This window comes from Chiloscyllium plagiosum, chromosome 38 (assembly GCF_004010195.1).
Source record: "Chiloscyllium plagiosum isolate BGI_BamShark_2017 chromosome 38, ASM401019v2, whole genome shotgun sequence".
NCBI classification, from domain to species: Eukaryota; Metazoa; Chordata; class Chondrichthyes; order Orectolobiformes; family Hemiscylliidae; genus Chiloscyllium; species Chiloscyllium plagiosum.
The window spans coordinates 8197490-8210118 of NC_057747.1; the positions used below are offsets into that span (position 1 = coordinate 8197490).

At 41.4% G+C, this 12629-nt stretch overlaps 1 protein-coding gene across 3 annotated transcripts in view; it reads left to right on the forward strand.

Annotated features, from left to right (window-relative positions):
- LOC122541789 (A disintegrin and metalloproteinase with thrombospondin motifs 14) overlaps nucleotides 1–10153 on the forward strand; it is a 199083-nt gene extending 188930 nt beyond the window's left edge. For 2 of the 3 annotated variants that reach the window (XM_043678769.1, XM_043678770.1), the window contains exons 20-22: nucleotides 680–809; nucleotides 1972–2091; nucleotides 7806–10153. In XM_043678769.1, coding sequence (XP_043534704.1) covers nucleotides 680–809; nucleotides 1972–2091; nucleotides 7806–8425 — 870 coding nt within the window. In that variant the 3' untranslated portion in view covers nucleotides 8426–10153. The remainder of the gene's footprint in view (nucleotides 1–679; nucleotides 810–1971; nucleotides 2092–7805) is intronic. The other variant, XM_043678771.1, reaches the window with a different exon arrangement.
- Nucleotides 10154–12629: the final 2476 nt, after the last annotated feature.

The window sequence follows — 12629 nt, forward strand, 5'->3', positions numbered from 1 at the left end:
ACATGATCAACATGGAGCTTATTCCTTCACCTATTCTAAACTGTTCAAGGTGAATTCATTTGTGGGTGAGTTCAAACCTAGGGAAGATAAAACTAAGATAGTCACTGATAAATCCAACTAGAAATTCAGGAAAAACTCCTCAACTTAAAGATACACAAGCAAGAATTGCTGGAAAAGCTCAGCAGTCCACCAGCATCTGTGGAGGGAAATCAGAGTTAACATTTCAGACCCTTACGTTAACTCTGGTTTCTGTCCACAGACACTGCCAGACCAGCTGAGGTTTTCCAGCAATTTCTGTCTTTGCTTCTGATTTCCAGCATCAGCAATTCTTTTGGTTTTTATTTCCTTAACTTAAAGAATACTTCATCTATGAAGCTTGCTATCATGTGGGATTGCCACACGTCGATACATTTAAAGAGAAGCTGGATAGGGTAACAGGACAGAAGGAATGGAAGGATATGCTAATGGATTTAGCTGAGGTGGAGAGGGAGGACTGTAGTACCTGGATCTGACAAATGTTGTAACGCATGAGTCACTTCCAAAGTGTTATTCAAAATAATGGCCTCATATTCTGGGGAAAGTACAATTAATTTTGCATTCTAGGAAATTTTATTGCCAGATTTAGTGTGTGCTATAATGGCACTTTTAGTTCTTTCTGTTCTCGATTTTCTTGGCACAGTGCTCGGTGACCTGCGGCGAGGGTATCCAGCAACGGCAAGTCGTGTGTCGAGGCAGTGATAACAGCATCAGCCATTGCAAAGAGGAAAAGCCTGAAGTGGTGAAAATGTGCACAGTGAAGCCATGTAATGGTAAGGACATAGTCAAAGATGTTTGTCTCCATTGTGGTTTCTGACTGTGCCCTGTCATAATCCTTGTTGTTCAGATTGCTATACTCAGCACAAATTAACTGGATTACATGGAATGCATTTATAAAAACAGCCTTTTTTTATAAATTGCAAAAATATATTTTGTTCATAAAAATATCTTTGTATATATACATAGTCACTGAAGCCATTTTGTTCTGTGCAGTAGCATGTGAAGAAACAAACAAAAATTGGAGTTTTGACTCTTTCCAACAAACAAAACCCAAGGCATTTGTTACTTGTACAAGACAATATTTACATATATTTGAGGCACCAAGATTAGATTACATTACATTACATTACAGTGTGGAAACAGGCCCTTCGACTGTGGGAGGAAACCGGAGAACCCGGAGGAAACCCACGCAGACACGGGGAGAACGTGCAAACTCCACACAGTCAGAGGCGGGAATTGAACCCGGGTCTCCGGCGCTGTGAGGCAGCAGTGCTAACCACTGTGCCACCGTGCCGCCCGATTTAGCACACACTAAATCTGGCAATAAGATGGTCCAATAATTGAAAGGACCTCTATTTAACTTCAGCAGAAAGACCTCAGACATTGGTCTTTCCCCACTGCACCTGGTCAGCAGTTGCCCCAAGCTTTAGTGTATTCCTCAGCACGTAGTTTGGAAAATACCAGTCTGCAACACTCAGTCGAGTTCAAATCCTTGCTCTGGAAGACCAACAGCTATTTTATTTATTGTTTCCTTTTGAAATAGATATATTTTGAGGAGGCCGCTTTTAGGTATGAAGACAGATCTTTAGGCCATGGGTGCATATATGTGTGAAAATCAGCAAACCATGAAGCGGCGTCCTATCCATTAAAATCAGTGAACTGAAATTATTCCCAATGAAGGGCTTTTGCCCGAAACGTCAACTTTCCTGCTCCTCGGATGCTGCTGACCTGCTGTGCTTTTCCACCACCACTCTAATCTGAAATCATATGCGGTCTGGCAATCTTTCTCAGGTTTCCAAAGTGTGTTGCTACCAGTTGATGGTCTGCCATGCGTTTCAGAAGTTCATTTTGGGTTTTATATAGCTGTCTTTGTAAATTTATGGCTGTACATTATCTGATGAAAATAAAACATTAACCTTCTGAAAAATCTTTTAGCTCATTTAGGAAAGTCCTCTGTTTTCACTCCGAGCACAGAAACCATTGATCAAGTGACTGCACGGGGCCACTGGGTGTCTCAACTCGTTCCAGAGAAGCCGGTTCATAAAATTTCAACAAGTAATTATCACTTTAATTGCTATTCCTTGTAACCACATCACCTCCAACCCACTGAATACTGTACCTGAATGATTTGCAAATTAATATTGTTGAATTTGCATGTTGGGATCTAAGCACACTGCCAGAGATGTAAGTTAGCTGCCACATTCTATGACCATGCCCATCCTCCATCAATTGGATTTAGCTATCTGAAAAGCGAAAAGGAGCTCTGTGACATTTATATGTAGAGGTGTAGATTGTCCATATAACCTGTTGCTCGGGGAGTGTATAGTTAGTAGCCTGTCTGTTAATGTGCTGACCCTGCTTCATTCTGCTGGGTCAGATTTTGGGCGGCACGGTGGTACAGTGGTTAGCACTGCTGCCTCGCAGCGTCAGAGACCCGGGTTCAATTCCCGCCTCAGGCGACTGACTGTGTGGAGTTTGCACGTTCTCCCCGTGTCTGCGTGGGTTTCCTCCGGGTGCTCCGGTTTCCTCCCACAGTCCAAAGATGTGCAGGTCAGGTGAATTGGCCATGCTAAATTGCCCGTAGTGTTAGGTAAGGGGTAAATGTAGGGGTATGGGTGGGTTGCGCTTCGGCGGGTCGGTGTGGACTTGTTGGGCCGAAGGGCCTGTTTCCACACTGTAAGTAATCTAATCTAATCTAATCTGTGTAGAAGCACACACGTTTTATGGTAAAGTAGGGGCAGAAGTAGGAATTTGTATTTGAATAGTCCTTAAATGTTTATGGATAAGGGCTTTCATGATGTAGTAGTAGGGATCCTACTTCTGAGCCGGGAGTCCCACCTGCCCCAGAGGTGTGTAATAACGTACCTGAACAGATTGATTAGAGAATTTCTCAATGCATGTGGATAACCTTAAATGTCTACGTTTTCATAGCTTTTCTAAATTGGATACATTAAAGTATGTTTCAATTTTGGTTTAACAAAAATGGGTCCAGCAAAAATATGAGGTGGGAAACAAAGTCTGTGGCTTGTGTTGATATGACATCATGAATTCCTGTTTGATGTCTATTAAGCAGAGATGATGTGAGTGGGCTGCTAATAAGAAAAGCTGCACTGCTTCATAATCAGAGACCCTGCTCCATAAGATAGTAGCCAGGATTGAATGTCAGAACGGAAGAACAGCGGGAATCCACTTTTCTCTGCGAAATATTGTGCTGTTCCATGGCGGTTGGGCATTTACCTGGGCAGTGTCCCTTCTCCCATCAAATTAGGAATCAGGATCAGGAATCCCATCCTTGATAGCTATCAGGTCAATGAGACACTGTCGGATCTCCACCAGCAGCAGCACCAGCTGGAGTGGTCACCACTGCTGCATCTCTAAAGATCACATTGTAAATGTGGAATGGGCTGGGGGTCAAGGCTAAAAGGCTTTGTTACATTATGGTGAAAACACTGTTATTTGAACTTGTTATTTCTTTATTTTTCTAACTTACTGGTATGATTTTGTACTTTTGAATTTCTGGACTTCTTTCCTAAGAATTTATACTCAAGAACCTGTACCTAGGTACTTGTGTACCTAAAATGGCACTGTAAATGGTGACCTGTCAACTTTTCACTGTATTCATGTGAGTACATTTGACAATAAAGCTAAATAGATTTTAAAAAGGGGTTGGCTTCTGGGAATGCCGATCTGTTCCTGATGCTGAGTTCCTTGTTTTTCACCCCCTTGCCACTTAATATAATTTTCTCATAAAAATGGCAGCATTTAGTGGATGACCTCACCAGACAGCAACTCCTTTGGTCACTGCTGGTTGAATGTCAGCAACAGCAGGATAAGACCGTTGTGTATTAACTCAGTTAACCCCGGGGCAGGAATCCTGACTGCAGGTTTTTCTACCCTGCGCTTGATTAGAGAGCAGCCTTTATTTACAGACTGGTGGCCATTACAGGTGACATACCAGTGTATAAGAAAATTGGTCAGGGCCTCTTGAGTAAAACTAATTCCAAAGTGGTGGGCACCCCTATACTACATTATTGAGGAGACTTGAATAAAAAAATCTCTTGTAAAGGATCTTGGCTGATACTTGGGCTGAACCAACCTGATGAAAAATGTTCCATTTGATCATTGCCCAGAGTCCTGGCAATTGATTATAAGCCAATGAGCTTTAGGATTTATATTTGTTTATGGAACCAAATGCTGTAAAGTTGCTTGCCTCAGCATTTAGATAATGTGACATTCAGTTCCAGCCTGCATACTGCCTCGCGTGACTATCTAAATAAGTAGCAAACAGACATGACTGACATATCTGTGGACCTGATGGTAGTTAGACTACTCATTAAATAATAGAGCCACCAAACTTGAAAGCAGCAAAATTCAAAGCAATTGCATCTTCCTAGTTCACGGACATCATATGCAGAGAAGGAGATGAAGATCAATATGATTTACTACTTTTAAAATGTGCTGAATAGGTCATGTCACAAAGTAGCCAAGTTACGAAAGATTAATTGCATTGTTGGCACTGTTGGTGCTGTATGAATTCAACCCAGGATCTAAGGCTGTGCTGCATGGGAATTACTCGACCATAGAATATGATTATTCTCCTCAGTCCTAGACTGAGAAGTAAAGAGATTTCTCACTTATATATAAAAGATTCGTCTGAAGCCATCTGAAGAGTTTACCAGATTGTCAAATTGGCAGAACATTGATTCAATTCCCCCAGCCCCATCCATCACCTGCAGTATTCTATCCCTCAGTTGCACAGTTTATACCATCTACAGTATGCACTGCAGCAATTCATCCAAGATTCCTCTGACAGCACCTTCCAAGCCCAGGACACCAACTGTCAAGAGCACCAAGTACATGCAGATAGCCATAGATGGTCCCAGAAGACATAATCTCTTAATTAGAGAGAGAGATGACTGGTGGTGAATTTAACCGGAGAGTCAGCTGAGGTTGAGAAAGCGCAGCCTTCATGGTAACCCCAGCAGGTACACAAATCGAACCATTGCTGTTGATGTCACTCTGTATCGCAAACGATCCATTGAACGAACTGATCGAACCGATTCGGTGGGAACGCCACCACTGACAAGTTCCTCTCCTAGCCCCACACCGTCCTGATGTTAACTAAACTTGCTGATCTTTCACCATCGCAGGCTCAACATTTTGTTCTAATGGCACTTTGGGTGCACCTACACCTCATTGACTGCAGCAATTTAAGGAGAATGCTCACCATCACCTTCTGAGGGCAGTTAAGGATATAGGACAATAAATGCTGGCCTAGCCAATGCCCAAATCCCATGAATGAATACATTTTCAAAAAAAATCCCCAGTTCAATTTGTACAGTTTAAGCAGTAACTCAGAGATTTCTACTCTGCTTACTTCTATCTCCATAACATCTGCCGTATCATGGATGATCCAAAATGGTTAGATCGAAATAAACAGTAATGCACAAATTGATAAACCTGCCTGTTCACATATACTTGCTCTTTGGAACCCAGAGATGGATTCTGTAGGTGCTCCTGCTCCTTCTGGATATCCATTCAGGTCAGTAAATGTCAAAATAAAGACTTATAAGAGAAATCTCCATGAGTGCGTGTGGGCCCCATTGTTTCAAGACAGCCGGGTTTTGAATTGGGAGCTGTGTGCAAGGTTTTGGCCCCTTATTCTCCCGTGCTTCAGGCGTGTGAGTAAAAATCCTTTTCCTTTCCTTTGCTGACTGAGCACTTGCAGTTGTAAAACAGTGTGTTCTTTTTTGCTCGCTGCGTTAGTGGTTTAGTAGGCCTCATGGATAGAAGCCTTCTGCACAGGCCTTGCTTTTAGAAGAACTTCCGTTAGAATCCTGAGCAAGGCTTTCCCACCTGGATGATATTTTATTGCAACTCCTCCCGTGTGAGAGGATGTTGTCGTGAACATTAGATTGCCTACCATTGTTTAAATTCTTTCAAGTTGTTTGGGTGTTGTCCATCTGTAATAGGCCATCCCTGAGGGCTGATTGCTGTGGCTCTGGAAAGGGTAAAAACAGCAGATTCTCTTCTGTTTGGATTTCCACTGGTTGCTGTGGGGAGGTATGAACCCATATCTCCAAAGTGTTAGCCTGGGTACTGTTTGTACCCCCCACAGCCATTCCTCAGTCCCTCTCTGCAATGTCAATTTGAAATCTGTATAAAGTCGGTCCAAACAAACTTGCAGTAAAAGCAAACTAATTTGGAGTCATAGAGTTTGCAGCATGGAAACAGACCCTTCGGTCTAACTCGTCCTTGCCAACCAGATGGCCCACATCCCTCTGAACCTGTCCGATTGATATACCTATCCAAATGCCTTTTAAATGTTGTAATTGTATGAACCTCCACTGGTTCCTCTGGTAGCTCATTCCATTCACGTACCACCCTCTGCATGAAAACGTTGCCCCTTAGGTTCCTTTTCTATCTCTCTCCTCTCACCTTAAACCTATGCCCTCTAGTTTTGGACTCCCCTACCCTGGGGAAAAGACTTTGACTCATCACCGTATCCATGTCCCTCATGATTTTATTAAATCTCTATATGGTCACCCCTCAGCCTCTGACATTCCAGGGAAAGTAGTCCCAGCCTATTCAGCTTCTCCCTATAGCGCAAACAAATTGATAAAACTAAATTGGTTAAAGTGATGTAATTATATAACAAACTGCTTAACAAGCCTTTTCTATTTAAGTGATAATCCAGTGCAACTCATGTATTTTGTTATTTCTAAGTATATTAATTAATCAAAATGGAAGCTGATTTTTATACTATTACAGTGACATTATTTTTTGTTTCTGTGTGTAATTAGCTCCCTTGTCCAAAGCATAGCCATACATTAGAAAAGTAGCTCAGCAGTACACCTTGTTTTTACTGTGGTGTAAAGCATTCTTTCACAGAAACATCTCATTGTAAACTAGGCCCTTAACTTTACAAAGCAGTGAGACCATATATGGTTCTGCCCTTTACTCTCCATTTCTTCCAACCAGCTTTCTTATTCTAATCTTGTCACTAATTTGTCCACCTCCATGACCTAGAGTTGTTATCTTCCCTTCAGTCACAACAGATGAGAACTATTGATCCTGTGTGAATGTTTAAGAACATAGTAGGATCTTGGCTGCATTCGCTTATGTCAAAAAGCAAGTAAGTGGGATCTGAAACATAAAAGAGTTAGAAACACAAGACAAGAGGCATTGAACAAATAGGGTTCAATATAATTTGAACAAATTGCCCTATATGCACTAAAACATTGTCAGGCATGTTGGAAGTGAATTCAGAGGATTGTGAGATTTTTCTCTCTGTTTATTCTTTGGGTATCACTGGCTGAGCCAGCATTTGTTGCTTGTCCCTAATTGCCATGGAGAAGAGGTGAACCACCTTCTTAAACCTCTGCAGTCCATGTGGTGTACTGTTTATACATTGTGTTAGGAAGGAGGTTCCAGGATTCTGACCCAGTAATAATGATGGAATGATGATATATTTAAAAGTCAGAATAGCGTGCGTTTGGAGCGAATTTACAGGGGATGGTGTTTCCATGGGGAGGGGGCATCAGTGAGGGCATGAGGGGTGAGGATTGCAGTTTAACGCCCTGAGAAATACTGAGTTCTTCAATATTTTTTAGCTTAATCCCATTGTTTTTAACACAGGCATTGCTTATTTTTGAAGTTTTTAACCAAGAGCATTTTATTTGGAAAGGTTCTTTCTTATAATATAGAGTTGCACTAGAAGGTTGTCTTCCCAGAGAATCCTAATTGCTTTCTTTTGCTTTAATTCGCAGAGGAGCCATGCCTTGGAGATAAATCAATTTTTTGTCAGATGGAAGTTTTGGCTCGATATTGTTCTATTCCTGGTTATAATAAGTTGTGCTGTGAATCCTGCAATAAACAGGACCCAACATTGCCGCCTCCTTTTTCACAGGCCGCCTCAGACATTGAAGCTGCTGAGGATACTATCCATTCCAGCCCTATGCCAGAAACAGTAACGCAACCAGCCCCCAATGACCATTATCTGACTGTCCGAGGCACGACTATAAGAAAGGTCGACAGTTCACCTTCACCGCTTCCTTCCGTTGACAGCACCAGTGGCAGTGGCCTATCGTCAACCAAAGTTTTTACAGCAGAGTCTCAGGGAACTAGCAACAGTTTCACCACACTAAACACCCGCACGTTTGCAAGCACATTTATGTTGCCTCCTGCTGAACAGGCAACACAGCACAGCAACATGGGTGTGTTTGACTCCCCTACTACTAGTCAGCTGTTTATGAACAGGGAGAAGACTTTGCCTGTTACGACCAGTAGGAGTGACACATGGAGTCCAGCAGCTGCAAGTAGTCCAAGAAGGGGTACCAGTGAATCAGAAGCAGACTTGACCCACAGTATCTCCCCCATTGTGTCATGAATTGCCAGCTGATGCTGTCCTTTAAACTGAACTGCAGTTTTGCAATAGCCTCTCAGTGGAACCATATATCCTTAATAACTGCTTAATACTCTCGCTTCTGTCCGTTGCAGCTTCCAGCTACAGGTAAATTTGTGTCCTAGTCTACTGGTTTTACATCATGTCCACTTGAGACAGTAATGATTATACATGCAAGTACTGTAACAGATAACAGCAGCCTCATCTACTGTATGGCAAAGATCAGTGTTTTCAGATACAATATGGTGCTAGCTCAACCTGAATGAACCTCAGTGAATGAATGAATCTCAAATTTGCATTGAAAAGTTTAGTCCTAATAAAACTATTTTTCCTCTGAAACCTAAATAGATCTCTTACCTAGTTGTCCAAGACATGATGCATGTAGCTTCTCAAGCCTCCTGGTACCATACAATGTGTTGGTTTAACAGTTTAAACATTGTCTTGAGAACATTTTCAGTATTGTCGTGGTAATTAAATGATATACAATATTTACATTCATGATGTATATAATGTAAATGTCAGCATCCTAAAAGATAATACATTTAGATGTCTTAATGTAGTTGCCTTGCTTGTACAAACCTGCCTTAAGGTGTTTTTCAGCACATCATTCATTACAGAGTACATATATTAACATAATTCTTTTTGCAGTTTGTATAGTTCCTGTACATAAATAAATAAGAGCTTTTAAATTTAATATTTATTGAATTGGAAAAAAAAATTTCAGTTTTGCATTGTTGAAAGAAATTATTACCCATGGCCTCCGTGTCTAGTCATTTGTGTCTTCAGTTTTTTTTTGAGTTGAACAGCATCTAAAGTAGTACAATGTAATTTATAAAACTATTGAACTTGGCCAGTACAAAGCATATGTCCAGTCTACAGTCGATGCGTTCTCATTCAAAAATGCAGAAGTGAATTTTTTTTATAGATGACATCTTTAAACTATATTTTTTAGTTGTTTTAAAATTCTTATATGTAAAATAAAATAAACAGGGAATGTAAGATCTTGTGCATTATTGTAGAAGCTTTAAATGTCAAACCTGATAAAGTGCAATGGCTGAGGAATGACTGTGAAACTAGTGCTGTCTATCACGAGCCTGTGAACAGTTTTTTAATTCATCTCTTCATGTGGCCTCATGTAAAACCATTGTCTTGGATTGCTTTGATGAAACCCAAAACAAATTGAATTTGCAAAGATCTACATGAAAATGGAAAGAACTGCGAATGCTGTAAATCAGAAACAAAAACAGAAATAACTGGAAAAGGTCTGGCAGCATCTGTCGAATATCCCGAGATGTTAACTCTGGATTTCTCTCCACAGATGCTGCAGATTGCTAAGCTTTTCCATCACTTTTTGCTTTTGTTGCAAAGATGTACATTTGCTGCCACGCTTGACTTTTAAACCAGCACTGGCTGTTTCATGGATGTATGCAGGTCATTAAGTTTATAAAAACCCTTTGGTGCTGAGGTATGAAACATTTCATTTTAAGAAATTGAGTATAGTTAAAAGAAGTCAGTATTCACGGTACTCAATGTGGTGATCAGTTCTTCCACTCAGTCCAAATATTTAAATAATGATTATATTGTTGTACATTGCATTTGTTTTAAAACTAATCCCTAATATGCAGACATGGTAGGTCCTTAAAGTATGTATTTAAACCACTGTTTAGTTTTTGATGAATCATGCTAAAAGTGGTAATAAATGCTACTTCAGTATCTCTTTGTCGAATGTTTTGTTGTAGCACTGCATTCTCTATGTAAAGTACGGACTGAATTATTGTAATTGATGTTGGAATTTCAAATTCCTTCCCTTCATCAGTTCAAAGCACTGCTGATAGCTGTAACTCACTGAGTGTTGCTGAAAAAAAAATTGTCAAAGCTTTTCGTTTTCCATTCATCAGGGCCTTCTCAAGAAATGCTAGTGGAAAGGTGAACAGCATTTATAATGATGCACAGTATAAAATTCTGCTCTCCTTGCATTGGTGTTTTGCAAATTGTCTTGATAGGTACAGGGCCAAAAACTTCAATAGAATGTTGTCTTTCAGTAATAGAAAGAATAACATAGAACAGTACAACACAGTACTCGGATGTTGTGCTGACCTTTTATCCTACTCTAAGATCAAACTAACCTAACTTACCCTACATTTTACTATTATCCATGTGCCTATCCTAGAGTCGCTTAAGTGTGCCTCATGTGTTTGACTCTACTACCACTGTTGGCAGTGCATTCCATGTACCCATCACTCTCTGTGTAAAGAACCTACCGTGACATCTCCCCTAAACCCTCTCCAATCACCTTAAAATTATGCCCCCTTGTGATAGCCATTTCCATCCTGGAAAAAGGTCTCTGGCTATCCACTCTGGCTCCTATGTTTCTCATCATCTTGTACACCTCTATCAAGTCACCTCTGATCCTCCTTCACTCCAATGAGAAAAGTCCAAGCACCCTCAACCTTTCTTCATAAGACATGCCCTCCAGTCCAGGCAGCATCCTGGTAAATCTCGTCTGCGCCTTCCCATAATGAGGCAACCAGAATTGAACACAGTATTCCAAGTGTGGTCTAACCAGGGCTTTATAGAGCTGCAGCATAACCTTGTGGCCCTTAAACTCAGTCCCTCTGCTAATGAAAGCCAAGAAACCATACGCCTTCTTAACAACTCTATCAACTTTGGTGGCAACTTTGAGGGATCTATGGACGTGGACTGTGACAACTCTCTGTTCCTCCACACTGCCAAGATTCCTGCCTTTAACCCTGTAATCTGCATTCAAATTTGACCTTCCAAAGTGAATCACTTCACACTTTTCCAGGTTGAACTCCATCTACCACTTCTCATCCCAGCTCTGCATCCTGTCAATGACCCGTTGCAACCTACAGCAGCAATCCACATGATCCACAACTCCACCAACCTCTCTGTCATCGGCAAGCTTACAAATACACCCTTCCGCTTCCTTATCCAAGTTATGTATAAAAATCACAAAGAGCAGAGGTCCCAGAACATCATTGGTCACTGAGCTTTAGGCTAAGTACTTTCTACCTATTATCATCCTCTGTCTTACAGGGGCCAGCCAATTTTGTATCTAGACAGTCAGATTTCCCTGTATGCCATGCCTCATTATTTTCTGAATGAGCCTATCATGGGGAACCATTTCAAACGCCTTGCTAAAATCAATATACGCCACATCCACTGCTCTACTTTCATCAACGTGTTTTGCCACATCCTCAAATAAATCAATAAGGCTTGTGAAGCATGACCTGCCTATCACAAAGCCATGCTGACTATCTCTAATCAAGCTATGCTTTTCCAAGTAATCATAAATCCTGTCTCTCAGAATCCACTCCAATAATTTGCCCACCACCGATGTTAGATTGACTAGTCTATTTTTCCCAGGGTTATCCTTATTCCCCTTTTTAAACAAGGGAATAACATTTTCCACCCTCCAATCATCTGGTACTACTCCAGTGGACAGTGAGGATGCAAAGATCATCACCAAAGGTACAGCAATCTCTTCCCTTGCTTCCCACAGCAACCTTGGGTATATCCCATTTGGCCCAGGGATCTTATCCTCATGTTTTTCAAAACTTCTAGCACATCCTCCTCTTTGGCATCAATCTGTTCGAGTATATCAGCCTGTTTCATGCTGTCCTCACAAACAAGTAGTGAATACTGAAGCAAAGCATTCATTCAGAACCTCCCCTTCGTCCTCTGGCTCCAGGCACAAGCTCCCTCCACTATCCCTGATCGGCCCTACCCTCACTCTGGCTGTCTCTTGTTCCTCTCATAAGTGTGGAACACCTTGGGGTTTTCCTTAATCCTACCCATCAAGGCTTTTTCATGCCCCTTCTAGCTCTCCTAATCCATTCTTCAGTTCTTTCCTGGCTACCTTGCAACCCTCTAGAGCCTTGTCTGATCCTCCTCCACCTTAACTATGCTTCCTTCTTCCTCTTGACTAGATGCTCCATATTTCTTGTCATCCAAGGTTTTTTTTATAGATTACTTACAGTGTGGAAACAGGCCCTTCGGCCCAACCTCCACCTTAACTATGCTTCCTTCTTCCTCTTGACTAGATGCTCCATATTTCTTGTCATCCAAGGTTTTTTTTATAGATTACTTAGTGTGGAAACAGGCCCTTCGGCCCAACAAGTCCACACCGCCCCGCCGAAGCGCAACCCATCCATACCCCTACATTTAC